Source organism: Gymnoscopelus braueri (genome assembly GCF_963280865.1).
Source record: "Gymnoscopelus braueri genome assembly, chromosome: 17".
NCBI lineage: Eukaryota > Metazoa > Chordata > Actinopteri > Myctophiformes > Myctophidae > Gymnoscopelus > Gymnoscopelus braueri.
The window spans coordinates 45,680,942-45,702,019 of record NC_137617.1 but is presented as its reverse complement, the minus strand read 5'-3'; the positions used below and the strand labels follow the sequence as shown (position 1 = coordinate 45,702,019).

The following is a 21,078-nucleotide window of genomic DNA, read 5'->3' as shown; positions in this document are numbered from 1 at the left end:
GGCTTGAGGCTTAGCCTAAGTGTTTAAATAAAATGACATTCAGTTCATGTGTATATTGACTTATTTCCTTGTTAATTGTACAATTCAAATGAATTGTTATTTTCATAATTGAAGTTTACTTAATTTAAACCTATCTTATCAAACAGTTATTTGTGTTTATTTACATTTATTTATTAGCTTATAAGTTAAATGTTCTCAAATATAAACTTTTTTATAAACGTTTGATAATGATTAGAAAAATAAAATACTGTATACGTTATCGGTGGTCTAGGACGCTCGGAAATTTAGATCAGCATCGGACCCAAAAATCTGTTTTTTTTTCTTCTTATTGATCCACAGTGAAATCAAAGGTGAACTTCCATGTGTGATCAATCACATTCCATTCTATGTTTCTGTTTTACACTCAATCAGAAGTGTTATCCAAAAATCTAATTTCCATTTGATTTCAAGGTGCCTGTTTGGTGCCTGTTTGGCTAGAACTGTATCAGATATGAAACAAAGCCATACAAGGAAACAGTCCCCAGGACCTTTTTGTGTTATCCTTTTAGCCTAATGTCTTACTGTACCATGCACAGCTGTTTACATTTCTCACTAGTATAAAGTATTCAATCAATCAATCAAAAAAGTAACTAAGAACAAATTAACAATCAGATGGTAGAGGAATAATGTGAGCAACTTCAGATGAAAATTTGCTTTTGGCTAACTCTGGCTCATTTACGTCAACGTGAAAACTGACATGTTGATTAATGTGCACTGTCCCTGGTAAATACATAAAAGCTTCAATTTCCTACAGTCATAAACCCGCTTCTTCCTCCTCCTCCTCATCCTCCTCATCCACTCGTTTCTAGTCTTGCGTAGCCAAACAACTATTCCACAATCTCTGAATGCTATATAGAGTCTGGAACTACAACTCCCGAAATCCAAGAGAGGAAACTGGCACTTCCGTTCACGGAAATATATTTTAAAATATCTTTACATTTTAATTTCCATTTCTGCTAAGCAGCAAGCTAAATATACTTAGATGATTTGTATTTATATTAGGATAAATTTGCGCGACTGTAAAGACGAAACGGAAGTGGGGAGGAGGCTTCACATCAGGGTTAATATTCTAATCATGATCAGAGCTTCCGAGTCCCAGACTGTATGACCGGAAACATTTGAAAATTGTGGGAGGCAACAGTCTGGCCACAGGAGACTAACTTGTTTCCTACCTGGCAGTTGACATTGCAATAGAAGGCTTTCTTGCACTTTACACATTTCTTCAAGTCCTGTTTAGGCGGTTTCCTATGAATGAAAAACATTAGGTTTTAATGAGCAGCATGTTACAACATATGTGTTTACATCCTCTTGGATGGATATATTGATTGTTTACACACACACACACAAGCATGCACACACGCAAGCACACATGCACACCTAGATAGCATTGTGCTTAGGTACTCCAGTGCACCAAAAAGTAATAATAACAATAATAATAATACAATAAAATATGAAAACACATTATTCATACCAAAAACACAAGAATGATGTGAAATTTGTCTTGGGGTAGATTATCCCCTCAGAACAGAGAAATAGCAGCAGCAGTTGTTTGCAGGAGTCCCTCCCATTGTAAACAACACAGTCGACAGACTTTGAATCCTTCTGTAGTAGTATTAATAGAGCTGAACTTAGACCAGCTTTCTGCTCCACCAAACTACACAACGTCAATTCAATCATCCCAAACAGTGCATAGCAACAGCACTTTAAAGCGAGTTGCAGTATAGGGACAACAGAACAGCGTCTAAACGCAGCTTTGAGGTGAGTTGCTTCCACTGTGCTTCGTGCAGAGTCAAGCCAAACCCCGGAGCAGTCTCGAACGGATCAGTTTGTTGCCTGTCCAAAATGTGGAAGTTAATTAGCCAGCTTCCAGACCATAAACCCCGCCCACTCTCTGAGTGAGCTCCTCTTGGTCTGGTGGCATAATGTGAGCCTATGGCTTTTCACGGTCGAAGAAAAACCTGTCAAATCAGAGTCGGAGGTGGGGGTGGTCTAACGACAAGCCAATCAGCGAATATCTGCTAAAACAAGCTGTGCGATGACGTCAGATGTAGGCGGATCCGTGGATCTCTTGTGATTGGTTTAGGGAAATTTGAATCCCCTCCCCCTGGTAATCGCGGACAGTGCAGCCAATTTCAGACTGAAGCTCCACGCAGCTTCAGGCTGATAATCAGGCTAGAAGTTATTGGGAATCTAACCCAGGACCTTCTAGCTGTGAGGCGACAGTGCTACCGACTGTGCCACCGTGGACCAAGTTATGACAATTTATGATGAAATTAATAGAAATCTTCTATAGAGGAACAAATCTCAATCATTTAAACCATATCACAAAAGTAGCTTACTGCTGCCAATGACGGTTTGAAAATGTAGCTCTCAGCTATTCCTGGGAGTCTATATTATTGCTACAGTAGGTTCTACTATTGTTCAAGATTATTGCTAGTTTCCCATTCTACTAAATTGTTAATTTCACCTACATTTACATACAAAGCAATGGCAACAAGTCCCCATGACTGTTTTGTGTTAACATTTTTGACTAATAAAGTATTAAAATCAATCAAAAACCTAGTATCCCAAGTTTAAAATGTCACCAAATTCTGCTTTAAAAAAAGTAAAATAAAAAATCTAGAATAATTTTCCTTTTTATTTTATGTTTTTGTGAAATCAAAAGCCTTTAAGGCCCACGCATGCTACCAAATGAGGTGGTCACCCTATCACCTTTTAGGTGATAGAGAGAGCGCTCTCTATGATAGAGAGAGCTCTCTCTATCACCACCGGGGTGATAAGGTGACCACCGAAAATGGTAGCATGTGCCCCCCTTTATAGGGACAGGTGTTGAACATTTGCATAAGCTACAAAACACTATGGTGCAAAAAATGATTTGTGTATTCCAAATAGTCAAAGCACTATCTGTCCCTATTCAAATAAAACCACACAAAATAGCCCCTGTTTGCACATCTAGACAAACAAATGCAGTTTTGCTGTATCCTCAGGACCAGAGCCGATTCATGGGGAACGAGAATTAACTGTACTTGCAACTATAAACGATAACATCATTCACCCCTCATACAATTTACTGAATTTAGCAGAGGAACAATTATTCAGAAGATTTCATACAGGTGCCATTTCATAACTTCTCAGAGCTTGTTCAAAGATCTCAGTCAATTAAATACAGCACTAGGCAAATCTGAAGTGAAATGCTGAACATCAGATTGTTTGCACAAGCATTTAAAAAATTATTAATATAGCATATATATTGTATATAATATATTATAATATATATATATTGCATCATTTCTATATTTGTGGATTATGCGGCCCAGCTGTAGTGTGCAGTATGTACAGTAAATGATCCATCATACCTCATAGAAAAACATAGCTTTTTCTATCAGGCAAAAGGAAGGTGAATGTTTTTGTCCCCAAGCATCCCACAAAGTGCCATTGTTAAACGTTTTAAAGGCTTTTATACAGGATTCAATTTTCTAAACACAGTAAATATTATATGCAGTCATTTGTCAAGTCTTTGTTAAATCAATGACTATCACATTATCACACAAGTTATCTTACATAGCCATTTGTTTAAATTAAATATATATTAAATGTACCCTTAAGGCTAAATGTGTATACGTTCAGAGTTAAATTAGCTCTCAGAATTTTACTGTATAGCCTATAGGTGTGATCTGTGTCGATATAAAGTGTGAGGAAGGCTTGACGCCAAAACATGTCCGTGTATGAATGAATTAAAAGCACCAGAAGTACTTTTACTTTCTTGTGAATCTCCGTGAGCCTGTGCACCCGGCAAAGTGCATTATACAGACTAAAAAGGGCCTAAAAACCTTCCTTTTTAACAAGGCATTTGCTTAGACAGAGATGTAGTTGTTTTATCCTTTTAAACTTCTACTGTGCCTGCTGACTTGATCTGAAGTTTATTCATTTCACTGTTTTACTTTTATTGTTGTTTTCTTTTTTTTCTTTTTTATGTTTTTAATCCTGTAGCACTTTGAGATTTGTTTCAAATATAAAGTGCGTTACAAATAAAATTTATTATTATTATTATTATTATTAGTGTGTGCTCGTGTTTGTTTTTTACTGTGATCGATATAAATTCTCAGGAGAAATCATGTACCTGTACTTACGAAGCAGGACCTTAATAACAAAGGATTACTCCAGAAACACAACATACACTTACTGTACAGTAAATGGTGTGTGTTTGCAACAAACCCTGCTCAAAAGGGTCAACCCTCTCAAAGGGTAAATGGCCCTTTTTTTGTCATTGCTAGACTGAGTGTTGAGTCAACCGCCTATGCACTCGCACATCAGTGACACAGCGAAAGATGAGCCACATCTCCTAAATAGATAACGCATGACATTATTTTAGTTTTTTGAATGCAGTCTATATTAAGAATCACTCACAAATGAACCGGCTTAACAGTGAAGCAGTGAGTGTGGTCTGTATTGAATGCTATTTTGTGTTTGTTGAACATGTGCTATCTCAGCTGTCAGGAACTGAATCAAATGATACAGACAATAAACTGTAGGGTAGTAGTGGTGTAACTATTGATGTTCCCATTACGCATGGGTAAAGACTGCACTAATCATTCGGATACGTAGCCTACAACATACAGTAGGCCTGTTAATGCACACAGAAAGGAAATAACAAGTTAGAATATGCATGCCACATAAATACATACTTAGCCAAGCAGAAATCGCAGTGGTTTTCCCTCTTTTCAACTTCGAGCACGTAAGAGTACGCCGGGGAGGAGAAGATAAGTTCTCCAACTTTGAACGGTTTGGTCACCCGAAGACCTCGTCCTTTAGTAGGACTGTCGAACATCTCCATTCCCTCGATTTGTTCCTGCATTGTTGCTTCCATGGTCTTCCGAGTGCCCGTCGAAGCAGCTTTATTCCACAAGGAAAGCAAAGATCATAGAGTTAAAGAATAAGGCCAAAGATAGATTGTGGTGGCGTCCCCCCTTTAAGGTCCGCACGTCACCACAGGTCCTGTTTACTATGCACAGCTGTTACCAACACAAAAACTGATATTAATTGTCTTCACAAACTGCTTCGTTCAGTTTGCTGCGTTCTCCTGCACGCAGTGAACCAGCTTTCAGTCGCGAAATCGCGGTAAAACGAGCGGTAGCTCTCTCCCAACCATAGAGTTAAAAATATGCTCCCAACTCTATGCTCTCTCCACAATTTTTGTGTTTCCCGGCTTCTCTTCCGCAACAAGAACACACCCCCTCCCCCGTGTCCTGTCTTCTTAAAGGAGCAGTACATACAATCGTCTTATCACCATCGAAAATACCCACTAACCTGCCAGTTTCAAAATATAAGACATAACATGTTCAAAATAAGAAAAAGTAAAAGACAATAGCCTATAAACAATGAACATTATTTTAATTATTCCTCAGGGGCACTACAAACTAATTTGATTTTTTTTACTTTACTGGAGTATTTCCATTTTTTCTATTATTTTACTTCTACTCCACTACATCTCAGAGGCAAATACTGTACTTTTACAACTTTAATTACTAGATACTTTGCAGATATAAATTAGTATATTATAAAACACACATTAACCACTTTAGCCCTATTTACTACCTATTTACACGCTGATTTGGTGACATACTGTACAATGACACAGTCACTGTTTTTTTGTGTTTAGGGCCAAAATACATGTACTGTATTATCTTGTACTACATGAACCATCCATTCCTCTCAGGTCATCTGGGAAAGGTCTGCTTTCCATCCCTAAAAGCAGTGTTCAACTTGTATGCACTACATATCTGGAACAAACAGATTGACAACTACTGTAATAGTTCATTCAGGTCTCAGTGAAAAATGACAGATGCAAACAACGAATATAATAAATACAAGTAAATAAAAGTGTAAATGCATTACAATCAAATCAAATCAAACAGCTAAAACATATACATCTTGTAAAAAGAGTCACTGATGGTCTGTTCTAACTCAGTGGTTCTCCTCCCCAGGGCCCAGGGGGTCTCCACATGATTTAGTTGGGCCCCCCAGATGACAGTGAAGTGACAATTTAAGGACTTTTTAAAACCCCCCAAAAAGAAAGAAAAACAGACCATTACTGCGTCAAAAGAAATAACAAACTATAATATAAAAATGTGTCAAATTTTGCCAAATTGTCAAATAATATAAGAAAGAGGCAACAATTGTTTTAAATGGCCGATCTACAACTAAGCTCACAATGCCTCGTGTAAATTGGTCATTTTCACAGTATTTATCTGTGGAACACGCTGAGGCACACAGAACAGAGTGATCATGTGGTTGAAGTGCACCATCTAGTGGACAGACGTCAGAACCTTTAATTGTGTTTTGGTGTGCAAAGCTAGACCTGTTATAAACAGTGTTATATTACAACAACCTTAAAGGTAGACCTGTTATAAACAGTGTTATATTACAACAACCTTAAAGGTAGACCTGTTATAAACAGTGTTATTACAACAACCTTAAAGCTAGACCTGTTATAAACAGTGTTATTACAACAACCCTAAAGGTAGACCTGTTATAAACAGTGTTATTACAACAACCTTAAAGTTAGACCTGTTATAAACAGTGTTATTACAACAACCTTAAAGGTAGACCTGTTATAAACAGTGTTATTACAACAACCTTAAAGGTAGACCTGTTATAAATAGTGTTATTACAACAACCTTAAAGCTAGACCTGTTATAAACAGTGTTATTACAACAACCTTAAAGGTAGACCTGTTATAAACAGTGTTATTACAACAACCTTAAAGGTAGAGTAAGCCATATTTTTGGTTATAAAATATATAATATATTGTGTTCTTTTGTTGTTTAGTAATCATTGCTACAGTGTTTGTTCGGTTCCCCTGTCTCTCCAGCTCTTTATTAAACAGAAAATAATGTTCAGGTGGATTGCCAATTTCATCCAATCAGGAGAGACTACCCATTTCATTTGACTCTGTGCCCTCTTTATACTGTATACCATAATAATACTGTACATAATAATAATAATAATAATGTTGTTTTTAACTCTATGACTGTACCATAATAATACTGTACATAATAATAATAATGTTGTTTTTAACTCTATGACTGTACCATAATACTGTACATGATGTTGTTTAACTCTATGACTGCACCTAGCAGGTGAAACCCTGACTTGCCCCGAAACCCTGAAATGTTTTTTTTGCTTTTTTTCTCTGTCTGTCTGTCTGTCTGTCTGTCTGTCTGTCTGTCTGTCTGTCTCTGTCTGTCTGTCTGTCTGTCTGTCTGTCTGTCTGTCTGTCTGTGTGTGTGTCTGTCTGTGTGTCTGTCTGTCTGTCTGTCTGTCTGTCTGTCTGTCTGTCTGTCTGTCTGTCTGTCTGTCTGTGTGGTTTGTTATGTATTGTTTGTTAAGTATTGTTTGTTAAGTATTGCTATGACTCTGTCTGAAAGGAGTGTCCTCCTAAACACCACCCAGAGAAAGTAAACACACATGCATATTGTTCACGTGCGAATGTGAACTACATCCAAAATACTGTACGTCCAAAAGTAAAACTATCTACTCATTATGCAGAATGTCCCATTTCACAAGTTTTCACAAGTTTTAAAATGTATAAAGATCTTTTGAAAATAGCAGATCTACAAGCTCACAATCTGTCGCATCGCGACGCATTGTGAGCTTGTAGATCTGATACTTTCAAAAAGCCAAAGTTTAAATAGGGCTGAAGTGGTTAATCTACAAAGTAACTATAGTAACTAAAGTGTCCAAACAATTGCAGTGGAGTAAAAACTACAATATTTGTCTCTGAGATGTAGTGGAGCAGAAGTAAAAGCATAAAAAAATTGGAAATACTCCAGTACAGTAAAAGTACCTCAAAATTGTACTTAAGTACTGTACTTGAGTAGATTTAGTTACTTTAAAGTAAACCCAGAGTTTAGTTACTAAACTCAGTAGCCTCTCTGTGTGGTTCTTCACTCTTGTGATTGTCACGCATGTGAGAGTGAGTCGACACATTTACTGATTCAGCAGATAAAATGTCAGTCCTGAGAAATATCATGACTACAATGTTTGCATCGTCTTAGAACTCCATATTTAAGTCATAACATTTAAAATCAGTGCCAGAGTCCTGTAACCTTCCCATGCCACTAGACACAAACAGCATCACAAAAACACCATCAGCAATGAACCACAGTAGCCTATACACCCATCCTATGAAGAAACAAATACACCCATTCAGTGTCATTGCAGTATAACCAAAGTCAAGCTCATATGAGTCAGCAGTGTGTGCTGAGGACAACACCAGTTAGCACAGTGTCTAAAGTTGAACTTTTTGAGGTGATCACATCAGTTTTCTGCCGTGTAAACCTATGATTTATTCATTTAGTTTTTTATTTTATTATTACTTTTATTTTAAACAAAAATGGCTCATCTTGCTCACACACTTGTGTTTTTTCTCCTGGTGGACTTCTCAGACGGTAGGTTGATTAAATTGCCTGTACTGTATATAATCAGTGGTGGACATTAAGTACATTTACTTGAGTATTGTACTTCAGTAAATGTTTTGAGTATGTGTACTTTACTTGAGTATTTGCTTTTGGATACCACTATATTTCAAAGACAAATATTGTACTTTTTACTCCACTATCTAGGAAGGGAAAAAGTACATTAAGCTCTATTTCAAATATAGTGAAAATAGACAATTTACAAGCTCACAATGCATCGCATCTTGACGTTTTGTGAGCTGCTATTTTCACAGACCACAACTGTCTATAATATAGATTAGCTAATAGATGAATTATGTTTCAGTCAGCAGTGTGTGCAGCTGACCATAAGATGTTGACAGGAAAGAAACAGTTAGCACAGTGTCTGAAGTTGAACTTCATGAGGTGATCACCTCAAGTGATCAAGTTTTCTGCTGTGTAAACCTAGAATTTATTTATTTAGTTTTTTTATCGTCTCCGCCAGGCCGAAAGGCATGGCAAGAGAGTATGTTTTGCACCCCGTCCGTCCGTCCGTCCGTCCGTCCGTGTGTCTGTCTGTGAACAGCTAATCTCCGGCACCGTTAGCCCGGCCGCTGCGAAACTGTGCACACACACTTCCTAGATACCAAAGCCAAACCTCTGCCCCTAATTGTTCAGATTAGCCTGTTATAGCGCCACCAGGAGGCCGATTTGTGCAAAACACATTTTTACTCCTACTTATTTTGTCCAAACCTCACGCAAATCGGTACACAGTATCTCTATAGTCATGTGATCAACACGGATCTATCTGATTTTTCATATTCTATCCTGATTAGCTAAGATTGAGTTTGCAGGTTTGGTTTGTTTTGAACAAAATGCCTCAAATCATCAACACACCTTCCCACTTTTTCTAGTTTTATTATAATTTTTAAACAAAAATGGCTCATCTCGCTCACACACTTGTCTGTTGATTAAATTGCCTGTATAATCAGTGGTGGATATTGAGTACATTTACTTGTCTACTGTACGTAAGTAATTTCTTTGAGTATTAAAGGGATATTCCACCGTGCCTCAAGCCAAAATCAGGCTGATCCGGTCTGTCTCAGGAGCGGACACATATAAACTGAATAAAGAAGGAGCTGGATCAACTCGTATGATTATAGCCTTTTTACTTTAATAGCAGGGTGCAAAGCACAGAAAAGAAAGGTTTCAATGTGAGATTACATCTTCGTCAGGTTTTTTCTGTGCTTTGCACCCTGCTATTAAAGTGAAAAGGCTCCAATCATCCAAATTGCTCCAGCTCTTTATTCAAGACGGGGTGCCGTGATTTTCAGTGATTTTTTCCCCCCCTAAAACATAATCATCAGGTATTATGGTTATACTAGGAGGAAGATTTATTTCAAAAAAGTGTACAGAAATTGTTAAAATTATGTTTTTATGTGGACACGCCTCCAGTTCATTAAGTATACCTGGTTCTCACCATAGCACCTCCTCCACCACCTTAGCACCACCCACCTGTCCTAGTCCCTCCTCCTCATGCCCACACCTGTTGTGTTATGATATTGAGGGGGAGGGCACAATTGTACTATGTCACTAAAGGGCTGCTTTTCTATTGGCACGTTTGACCCTCAAGGTTTCAGCCTCCAGGTAGAAACTCAAAATAGTCAGAGAAGACATAAAACACCATAAAAACACCACCAGGGGGCTTATTGAAGTTCTATCAACCTCATAGACACATGAAAAACAGAAAAAGTGCAAAACCATGGCACCACCTCTTTCAGTTAAATGTTTTGAGTATTGTGTACTTTCTTTGATTTTTTTTGGATACCACCATATTTCAAAGACAAATATTGTACTTTTTACTCCACTACATTTCTAGGAGGGGAAAACGTACATTAAGCTCTATTTCAAATATTGTGGGAAAATAGCCAATTTACAAGCTCAGCTCACAATGCAATTCTGCACGCCTGGTTAGAAAATGGATGAAGTGGTCCTTTAAACTGTTTAAAATAAGTCAGCTGAACACATGATGGTGCACACATTACATATTAGTGAAGTCTCCACTCTCTCACAGAGAGGGGGGGCAGAGAGAGGTTGGATGTGTATTAGATTAGAATGACTATTCAAATCACAAGTTTCACTCTCTACACTGTTATCCTATAATCAACAACAACATTCTTGTCTAATGGGGTGGAGTGGATGTGATGCATGTATTCAGCACCATTCAAGGGATAGCAATCTGAACAGTGACAACCAGCTTTATATTGAGTTACCTGCCGTGGCCTTGGATCTTGGCAAATCCTACAGTAGCTCCACCCGATCGGCCCACTACCATCGTGGAATTTTAATGATTCATTCAGAGATAATTCAGTGTGGCCTACAGCTTAGTTGAGGTCATTCAATTCCATAAATAAGATACCAAATACCAGATACCAGATACCAGGTAGGCCTATCCTTTTGGTAGGCCTATCTGGTGGTTAAGAAAAAAATAATCTTCACTTGTGTCCCATAATTACTGTAAAGGGCATAACTAGTTGTTTGCTTAACTATGGGATGTGGAGCCAATTGTGTCAGCTGGTGTGGTATTTGTTTGAAATGTTTAGTCTCACAACAAACCTAAGACAATGTCTGCGAAAGATCAAATCGCTCCATGTTTCGTGACAGAGTGTGAGTGTACAAAGTAAAAGATAAATAAATAACAAAGAAAAACAATGCAACAGTTGGTGTACAAAACTGTATAGTCGTCACTCCGGGTGCCTCCAAGGTCACCGGATTTGACCTGGGGCGAGCGTGTTTTGGGGCGAGCGTTCTTGTATTTAATCAAATTAGTCAAAGCTTATAGCTTGCTGCTTAGCAGAAATGGGAAACCAAAAATATTTTTCAAAGATATTTCAAAATACATTTTCGGTAACTCAATAAATACATAACAACACATACTGTATGTTGGTGTTGTGTTTACAGTATGTATATGTAGCCTAGTCTACACATTAGGACCTATTTTAACACAAAAGGTTAATGTGTTAAAACACACACACACACACACACACACACACACACACACACACACACACACACACACACACACACACACACACACACACACACACACACACACACACACACACACACACACACACACACACACACACACACACAGCCTTTTCCGTGGCTTAATTGTCTGGACAGAACAAATAAATGCAGTCATCAGTTATATTTAGGATACTTTATGACAATGGAGTCATTCATAAACTGGTACAGTACTTTAAAAGCACATTGCACAATACTTAATTATGTCTTAATTAAATAGCCTAATAACATAGGCCTACACAGTAGTCTAATGAATCCCAACAAGTCTTGTAAAAACTGGGGTCTGGGTTCTCTGAAACTGCATCTCTGTGTGTGTGCTCTGCTCTCTGCCAAAACAGACAGTTTCGTCTGATTAACATCATCAGAGCCCAACTCAATTATCTCAACTGCATGTGGCAAATAAACTCTTATATTCTAATCTAGCCTATACTTTTGTGTTTGGGGGGTTTGTGACAGATCACACAGGAATGCATTCTCACAGGCACGCTGAAACAGTGGTGAATGCCAGGTCAGAAAGAACAGCACCCCAGCAACTACCAAAGTTGAAACTTTTTTTTTTGTATTTTTTTTTTAAAGCATCCTGACTCCTGACTTCAGGTGCACACTTTTCTCTAGTGCCCACTCTTCTCGCCCCAAAGTGCCCACTATTCCGGGTGCCCCCCCCCGGGTGCCCCCCCCCCCCACACACACACACACACACACACACACACACACACACACACACACACAAAGTGCTCTTCCGGGTGCCCACATTTCCCTAATGACCACCCTTCCTTAGTGCCCAGAATGTGTTGGGGCCCACCTTTCCTGTTACCAGTAAAACTATGCCTAACCCTAATACCCTAACCTCAGTAAAACTATGCCTAAACCTAAGTTTAAATGGATAGTTCACCCCCAAAATGACTTTTTTTCTATCGATTAGTCACCCCATGGAAACTTGAATTCATGGATATTTCTTTTGTTTTTGACGCATTCCTAACACAATAATTTGATGACTGACAGTGGTTCTGGTAAGAGACAAAAAGGAGACTCTTTGTGTCTCCTATACCGGAACCGCTGCCGCTACCTCTGGTCATCAAATTATTGACTTAAGAATGCGACAGATTTAAAAATAAAAAATCTTACAATGTTTTGGGGTGAACTATCCCTTTAACCATAACCTCAGTAAAAACTAAGTCTTACTCTCTGCCTGTCTTTCTCAAGCGCACAGTGGGCAGAGCTGTGAAAGGTCTGGACATGCATGCGATTACAGTAAATGGCTGGAAACTCCACCTTGCCTTCTTTGTGATGTGATCGAGTGTCATAATAAACCACCAGCATAATACCTTATAGCCATAGAGGTGTAGCCACCATAGAGGCAGTTGGCATGCAGCTGCCTGCCTATAGTGAGCTCTTGCCTGCTATGAAAGACTGTCCACAGGGGGAAAAAAAACTAAAATGCTTTTCCCTCTGCGTAATGATAGATGGAAAATCACCTCCCCCAACAACTACTCCAAACGTGTGGTTTTCTTTCTTTCTTTCTTTCTTTTTTCATGAAAAAGAAATGGATCATCTCGCTCGCACACTTTTGTTTGTTCTACTGGTGGACTTCTCAGAGGGTAGGTTCATTTAATTCAACTGTAAATATAAATATAAACATAATAAGCTTTGGGCTTCAGCAGCCCATACCTTTTCGGCTTACTGTACATATACACACATACAGTACATTGATTGATTGAATTGATTGACATTTTTATTAGGCAAAAGAATGTAAAACAACACAGTTACATTTATAATGCTTTTGTCTAAAAGGTCCGGCCAAAAAAGTCCTTGCGGGCTTGTTTCCGTTGGGGTCCTTGAATTAATTTCATAGACATATATAGTAGCAACCAAACAGTTCAAAAATCAACATAAGAATACAGAGGAAAAAATATATACCACTATGTACAAAAAAGGCATGAGAAAAAAAAAATTATACACAAAAAAAAGCATTAGAAAAAAAAAAAAATGTACAAAAAAAGGGGAGGGGGGGGGGTCGTCTGTCTACAGGGAAACTGGTACTAGCTCCTCTTTAGGCCTCCAGAAAGATGAGTTTTTAGGGCTGTTTTGAATGGGCCCAGCGAACTGCATTTTTTGAGGGATGGGGTTAGACTATTCATACAGTACAGACAGACAGACAGACAGACAGACAGACAGACGTGTGTGTGTGTGTGTGTGTGTGTGTGTGTGTGTGTGTGTGTGTGTGTGTGTGTGTGTGTGTGTGTGTGTGTGTGTGTGTGTGTATGTGTGTGTGTGTGTGGGTGTGTGTGTGTGTGTGTGTGTGTGTGTGTGTGTGTGTGTGTGTGTGTGTGTGTGTGTGTGTGTGTGTGTGTGTGTGTGCGTGTGCGTGCAAAAAATCAAATAATATACATATATATATATATATATATATATATATATATATATAGAGAGAGAGAGAGAGAGAGAGAGAGAGAGAGAGGTTAAAAAGCCTTTATTGATATGGTTATTTCGTAATGGAATTTGTATAAAAAAATGGCATAACCCATGCGTATAGCCATGGGTTATGCCCATGCAGGATGTCTGATCTGAGGGTAGCTGACAGCTGACATACTCAATGCTTTCAGTACTCGTGATTAAGTAAAAAAAAGAAAAGAAGAAGTGTACTACTTCAGCCATTCAGTAGGCATGTTTTCCTCATGTCTCGCTGTGAAATAAACTTAAATGAACTTTTTAGAGGGATCACTGTTCTGCTGTCACACTGGGGACACATTGGGGACATGTGAATTTGGGCCTTTTTCCCCCTCAGAAATGGATCATCTCGCTCACTCACTTCTCTTTTTTCTTTTTTCTGGTATTATTTTATTTTATGGGAGACCTGTATTTGTATAGGTAACCAGAGAACAGGCACCTGAGCAGGTCGAAGGGTTTTGGGGGAGAAATGGGTATTTTTTTCTAATGGCAGAGAGACAGGATTTGCAACATTTTCCAGCCCAGAATACATCTTTGAATGAATGAATAAATAATGATTATGTGTGCTGCTGGTAGTTAGGACACCAACATACTGTAGCAACACATATATTCTTACTCCCAAATAGTATGCAAATCATGGGACAAATTGTGTGGCAGCGAGGACACTGATGATTATTATTTAAATGCCTGGCTTACTTTGATCAGAGGTGAGGTGGCACACTTTTAGGTTTCTGGTCTAGATGGTGATAGCAGACCCACCAGCTGCGGCTTGAAGGTTTTGTGGATTATTGCAGTGGCAAGTTATTATAGTTAGTATTGTTGTCTCGCTCTCGCTCTCGTCGATTTAGCCTATAACGTAACTGTGTTTCACCATTGTCCTGTGTGCAAACAACACATGTATCAGCATTGAGTTTGTGAGATGGATTGCATACCATGACATATTTTTTCAGTTCTAGCTATTGTAGTGCAGGGACCTGCAAACATGCAAGAAGCACATTTCCCTGTACCACCAACACACTCAAGTGACCTTGTAATCATTTCCCTTACGTAGTAGGATGTGACGTCACTGTATCTAAATCTATCTATGAATCAACTTATGAGAGGTGACACATTTGTAGGTCACTGGGGTATCTGGGGTGCAATGTTCCATATATAGTTTTAGTAGCTATAGTGAAGCAATTGCTTCGATTGCTCCATAGACTGTTCTTTGCACAAAAAGTCCTTCATACTTTCACCTAGAAAGTTCATTACTGGCCACCAACACAGTGAGCCCACATTGTTTCTTCAGGAACAGTGTGTCTATTTTCTAGTTTGATGCTTGATGTATGTAATTAAAAAACAAACAGATAATGGTGAATGTGGTACACGAGACGAGAACAACCACCGTACCACAAACAATCAATATACTGTATAAATAAAAACCCATATACAAATACTAAATATAAACACATGTAAATACATTTAGTAAAATAACTGAACTTTTCCATGAGATTCACTGCAGCACTATAAACATACAGTATGTAAACTTCTTATAGTGAGTGCATACTGTATCCTATATTAACATTGCCTAATGGTTGGTGTTGTAAGATTCATCTCCAAGAGCTGACCTTAATTAGCTCTTTGTATGCACCTTGCACGTGTTCATACAGTCAATGTGATGTACTAATAACTGTCATCTCCTCCACCTACAGGTGTATCAGAGTTGATCCAAACACAGGATCCTGTAAGGACCACGGTGGGAGAGGACGCCCGTTTCACCTGCCAGCTCACACAACCCAAGAACGTCCTTCAAGTTACATGGCAGAAGATATTACCAGGAGGAACAGAGGACGTTGCCAGCTACAACAAACGCTTTGGCACCAAGATCAACCCTCCCTTTCAGGGGAAAGTGGAGTTTGGAGACACAGGACTGCAGAACAGCACCATGGTGGTCAGAAATGTGACCAAAGCAGACCAGGGCTGTTTTAGATGTTTATTTAACGCTTATCCTGAAGGAGCCATCTATACGAAAACCTGCCTCATTGTGGATGGTAAGAAGTTGTCCTGTGTGTGTGTGTGTGTGTGTGTGTGTGTGTGTGTGTGTGTGTGTGTGTGTGTGTGTGTGTGTGTGTGTGTGTGTGTGTGTGTGTGTGGCGTAGTTTCTCAACCTTTGTGTGGAGGTTGGTGAAATAATGTAGGCGTAGTCGTGCAATGTCCTCACAAGTAGGCTATAAGACAAATTATAGGGGAGGGGGTACGAAACCAATCCATCCATCCATCCAATTGAATCCACTTCACTGTATGTGGGGTCTGGTCATGGGGGTTACAGTTCCACCAGTGGGCCCCAGACTTCCCTTTCCTGGGACACATTAGCTATACTTCTTCCCGGGGGGATACTGAGGAGTTCCGAGGTCAGTGAGGAGATATAATCCCCCTATCTGGTCCTTGGTCTGCCCCGTGGCCTCCTCTCAGTGGGACAGGAGCGTATATCCTCTCCAGGGATACGCTCAGGAGGCATCTGTATAGATGCCCGCAACACTTTTTAATTATTTTTATTTTTATTTCTTTTTGGCCTTTTATGCCTTCATTGACAGGACAGTAGGCTGACAGGAAATGGGGAGAGAGATGGGGAGTGACACGCAGCAAAGGCTGTCGGGCTTGGGACTCGAACCCGCGAACCCACTGTCAGGCTACACTGAGCCTAGGTGCCTGGTTACCGCTACGCCAACGGTCCAGGCCACGCCCAGTTCACTTTAACTGGCTCCTTTCCACCTAAAGAAAGAGCGGCTCTACTCCAAGTCTCTCCTGGGTAACTGAGCTTCTTATGCTGCGTTCACACTGGCAGCTACAAAGATACAGTGTTAGGGGATGGTGTGTGTGACCCAAGTGCACAGCAAGGAGGAGGATTAAAGCCCACCGGGGCGAGTTTATTAACAATAGGGCATAGCAGTGGCGGCCATTTCCTGGTTCCACTTCAAAATACTCAATGCATTTTTCCCATTGACATTTCCAAAAATATTTATATCAATTATTTTAAGCCTAGAATCAAGCCATCCAGGGTCCTGGTGAATCATGACCATAAAACGTTTGATTCTGTGAAAAAACATTTTTGAAAACGGCAAAACAAAGGGTATTTATTAAATATAGTATATCATATAATTAAATATAAAGTAAATAAATAAACCGATTTTTTTTAATGGTCATGTTTCACCAGGACCCTGGATGGCTTGATTCTAGGCTTAAATTAATTGATGTAAATATCTTTGGAAATGTCAATGGGAAAAATGCGAGTATTTTGAAGTGGAACCAGGAAATGGCCGCCACTGCTATGCCCTATAAGCTCAACAACAATGGGGGAAAGAGGGGTGTGGGCTAGGCTGGCTGCTCCAACTCAGCTCGGGATCCCGGGAAACTGGAGGGAAGCAGGGTCAGAGATAAATTCACAAGGAATATGTGCGCTGCCACTGTGTAAGGTGAACAGGCTAAGAGCTCTACTTAACTGGGAAACTAGTCACCGAGCTATACTTCAACTTGCGAGTGGAATGTTTAAGATCTAGCACTGAGCTCAATGCCGGCCAGGCTCTTATAGCCTCTGGGGGTGATTGCCAACGCAGGGCAGGTGAGGAGATTGGGGACTGGAGGCAGGTGTGCCTAGAGTGTGCTGTTGAGCCCTCTGGGTGGTGCTGATGAGTACAGAGAGGCCACAGCAGCAGGATGTGGAGGAGAGGGGGAGCGAGACGGTAACATACAGGCTACCATTAATTTTCAATGGAAGCCAACGACATGAAGATACAAAAATACATCCGGCGTTTGTAGCTGCTACAAAAGCTACAACAGCTACAAAGCTACAAAAAAGTTGATCTGGTTTCAACTTCAGCTGCAAAGATACAAAGCTACAAATATGTTTTGTAACTTTGTATCTTTGTATCCTTTGTATCTGCCAGAGTGAACGCAGCATTACCCTATATAACTATATGGAAGATGCCAGCCACCCTCCTGAGGACACTCATTTTGGCCGCTTTTATCCGCAAACCCATAATAATGAAATCATTGTTTTTTTTTGCAGAGCAACCAGAGCCCATATTACACGTCACACAACCAAATGGCACAGAGTTGATGGTTGTGTCCTGCTCAGCTGTGTCCCGTCCTGCTCTGACAGTAACTCTGGAGGTTCCCACACATTTAGGCTCTTCAAACTACAGCACCGTCCATTCAGTCAACACTGACGGTACCATCACAGTGACCAGCGCTGTCACACTGCAGAGGTTCTGTAGAAACGGCACACAGATCCACTGTGTGGTGACTCTCTCCTCTGGGCTTGTGAAGGACGTGTCCAGAGTCATTTATTCTGACACACAAGGTGAGAGATTTGATTTAAAGGACCACTTTCTCCATTTTCAAGCTATCGTCATATAATTGGTCCTCAGTAATGGTCATTATATTAATAATATGGTCTCTGCTCACTGTGTCTCAGAGGAGGGCTGTGGACAGATCAGAAACTTGCCTACCAGTAATCGTGGGCAGGTTTGGTATTTTCAAACACGATTTCAAACCTTTTTCTTCCTTTTTCTAAATGAATGCAAGAACAATGGCTTCTATATCAGCAAGCATGCTAACTTTCCAGGAAGATAAAGGCTGTAATGTCTATTAGCTTGGAATTTACATTGATGATGTCATTGGTAGGCAGCCTTCTGAACTGTCCACAGCCCATTAAGTAGAACCAGAGTGAGTATAGATGGAAATGGTGCCATCTTTTAATGTGCATTAGCGAGGACCAGTTTTATGAAGATAATAAGGTTGAACATTGGGGAAGTGCTCTTTTAAGGTTCAGACTCACAAACACATATTGAAGTAGTGACCTTCATGGATATGTAGGAGGATGGATTATTGGATGATAGACGTTGTGATGCTTTTGTTTCACAGATGTGTTTGAGAAATGTGAAGCAGAACAGAGTGGTTGCAGTAAGTTCTTGTTCATTAATGTACCTGTTTGATCCCAAGTTATTTCATTATAAGACATAGAGTACATGAGCATTTCTCATCTTTCCCTCACAGATATCTTGGTTATATGTGCTGCTGCTGTCACTGGTGTTGGTGTAGTCATCTGCATGGCAGTTGGATTAGTCTTGAGATTTAGAAAAAAAGGAACAAGGTAACATCCTATAATTACATGTTTTTGAGTTGCAGCTCAGCTGAACCTGAGATTATCTCTGAACATACAGTAGATGGATGACAGTACTAACTGTTGTGTTTTAACTTCTCCTGTAGGTCAAACAATGACAGTGAAATGAAACAGATGCCCCAAACAATGATCCAAGAGTAAGGCACTGTATATAAGGATACTGTCAAATGCTTCCATATGTTCTGTGGTTATGTTAATTATGATTTCTTGTCTTATATCAAATGAATATTCATCCCATTCAGAAGAAGGCAGTTTGATCTGCTGTCACTCTGCAGCTTCTCTCTCTCTCTCTCTCTCTCTCTCTCTCTCTCTCTCTCTCTCTCTCTCTCTCTCTCTCTCTCTCTCTCTCTCTCTCTGCATCTGGGTTTGACATTAAATGTCAAACTAGTTTTTTTTGCTCTCTTTTTTTCCAAGGGACTTTTGCTATGTGTTATTCTTAACCTGAGTCCATGGAAGGAAACAGCTGCTTATCTCTTCACACCAGCAGTGATGACAAGAGACCAAGCGAACAGTAATAATTTCACCAGATCTCGGTGGCTGCACCACAAGATAATTAGAAAATCAGATGTGTTCTAACTTCTACCAATGAAAAGTACAAAAAAAACAGAAAAACATTTAGTTGGTATCAGTTGTGGAATTAAGTGATTTGTGTGTCTTTGTCAACCTGTGGACAATGATCTATACCAGCCATATTTGACGTGTCCCTGTCCATTTACAGTAAAGAATGGGTATAGGGCCATGATTGCAGTGAAATAAATTGAAATAATTGTATTATTCTTCCATATGCCTCAAGGTGACAGAGATGACAGACATTTCGTCCACCCAGCCTTAATGAATATAACAGCGTTTGCTCCTATTTTAAAGAGATGGAGTAGTAGTACCACGCTATGAAAATAGTACTCATGCATGCAGTTCTCCAACAAAAATCAAATGACTCATTGTGACCTAAGGTCACGATGAACTCAGTCACGTGAGTTAACATACAGTACTAGTGACCCATAGTGTTGACCGAACGTGACCCAACGTGACTGGGTCACGTTGGGTCACGTTGGTCACTTCCTTAAGTATGACTCAGCGACTTGTTCAGTTCAGTTGGAGGAAACAAAGTATGGCAGTACAAGGACAGGATGATAATAATAATAATTATCATAGACATGGCAATACCATCTGAAAGGAACACCTCAGTGAAAGAAAAAAGAATCAGCTGTGCAGGTAGATTTCGGTTGTTGTTGATGAGATCCCTGACCAATTTAACTATGTAAATGAATGTAGAAAAAGTGGATTTCTTTATTTGAACAGTTCCTCCAGTTGGAATGGTAACAGATGGAAAGCAATGGCCACTAGGTGACAGCTAATAGGTACAGCAAGCCCACAAGAGACAGCTACACGCTGATTTGGTGACATATTGTACAATGAGTCAATGACATTGTTGCTGTCGGTGTGAGTGTAGGTCAGAGATTGGTACCAGTGGTGTAAAGTAACTAAGTACCTTTACTCAAGTACTGTATTTAAGTAAAATGTTGAGGTATTTTTACTTTACTGGAGTATTTCCAAGTACTTTTACTTCTACTCCACTATCTAAATCACAGAACAAATTCAAAGCTTCACTGTATCACAGTTAGAGGGGTTGAATTATGGAACACCAGTGGTGAAGAACTGAAAAATTGCAGTACAATACTCAAGTTAAAACAAATGTATAGAAACAACATATTGAAAGGATATTGCATTAAGCTCTGAAGATTAACACCAGAAGCTGTTTATTTTATTGTTGTTTGTTCTGTTTTTGTTCCAGTTTGTTTCTTGTTAGATTTCTTTAATTTATATTTCTAAATATTATTTGATCGTTGAGCAATAAGGGATAGGACTAGATACGTTTTTAAATTCATCCCATGCCCTTTTCGAACACCC

The 21,078-nt window shown here is 39.4% G+C and overlaps 2 protein-coding genes across 3 annotated transcripts in view; one reads left to right on the top strand and one right to left on the bottom strand.

Annotated features, from left to right (window-relative positions):
- LOC308105418 (N-lysine methyltransferase SMYD2-like) overlaps window positions 1-5,179 on the bottom strand; it is a 78,176-nt gene extending 72,997 nt beyond the window's left edge. Inside the window, exons 1-2 of the mRNA XM_080456132.1 lie at window positions 4,725-5,179; window positions 1,212-1,284 (exon numbers count right to left, since the gene is read on the bottom strand). Of these exons, the coding sequence (XP_080312258.1) occupies window positions 1,212-1,284; window positions 4,725-4,906 (255 nt within the window). The 5' untranslated portion in view covers window positions 4,907-5,179. The remainder of the gene's footprint in view (window positions 1-1,211; window positions 1,285-4,724) is intronic.
- Window positions 5,180-8,310: 3,131 nt separating this feature from the next.
- LOC308104765 (OX-2 membrane glycoprotein-like) lies at window positions 8,311-20,317 on the top strand. Of its 2 annotated transcripts, none has more exons than XM_080455286.1 (7): window positions 8,311-8,489; window positions 15,701-16,039; window positions 18,055-18,348; window positions 18,912-18,950; window positions 19,044-19,140; window positions 19,257-19,307; window positions 19,585-20,317. In XM_080455286.1, exons 1-7 carry the CDS (start codon window positions 8,435-8,437, stop codon window positions 19,613-19,615), a joined length of 906 nt encoding a protein of 301 aa, XP_080311412.1. In that variant the 5' UTR covers window positions 8,311-8,434; the 3' UTR covers window positions 19,616-20,317. The 2 variants fall into 2 exon arrangements, with proteins under 2 accessions (XP_080311412.1, XP_080311413.1); XM_080455287.1 differs by lacking the exon at window positions 8,311-8,489 and adding an exon at window positions 13,081-13,159.
- Window positions 20,318-21,078: the final 761 nt, after the last annotated feature.

Coding starts and splice junctions, on each gene's coding strand:
- LOC308104765 (XM_080455286.1), top strand. CDS start 8,435: ATGGCTCATCTTGCTCACACACTTGTGTTTTTTCTCCTGGTGGACTTC. Junction 18,349..18,911: donor CATTTATTCTGACACACAAG/GTGAGAGATTTG, acceptor TTTGTTTCACAG/ATGTGTTTGAGAAATGTGAA. Junction 18,951..19,043: donor AGCAGAACAGAGTGGTTGCA/GTAAGTTCTTGT, acceptor TTTCCCTCACAG/ATATCTTGGTTATATGTGCT.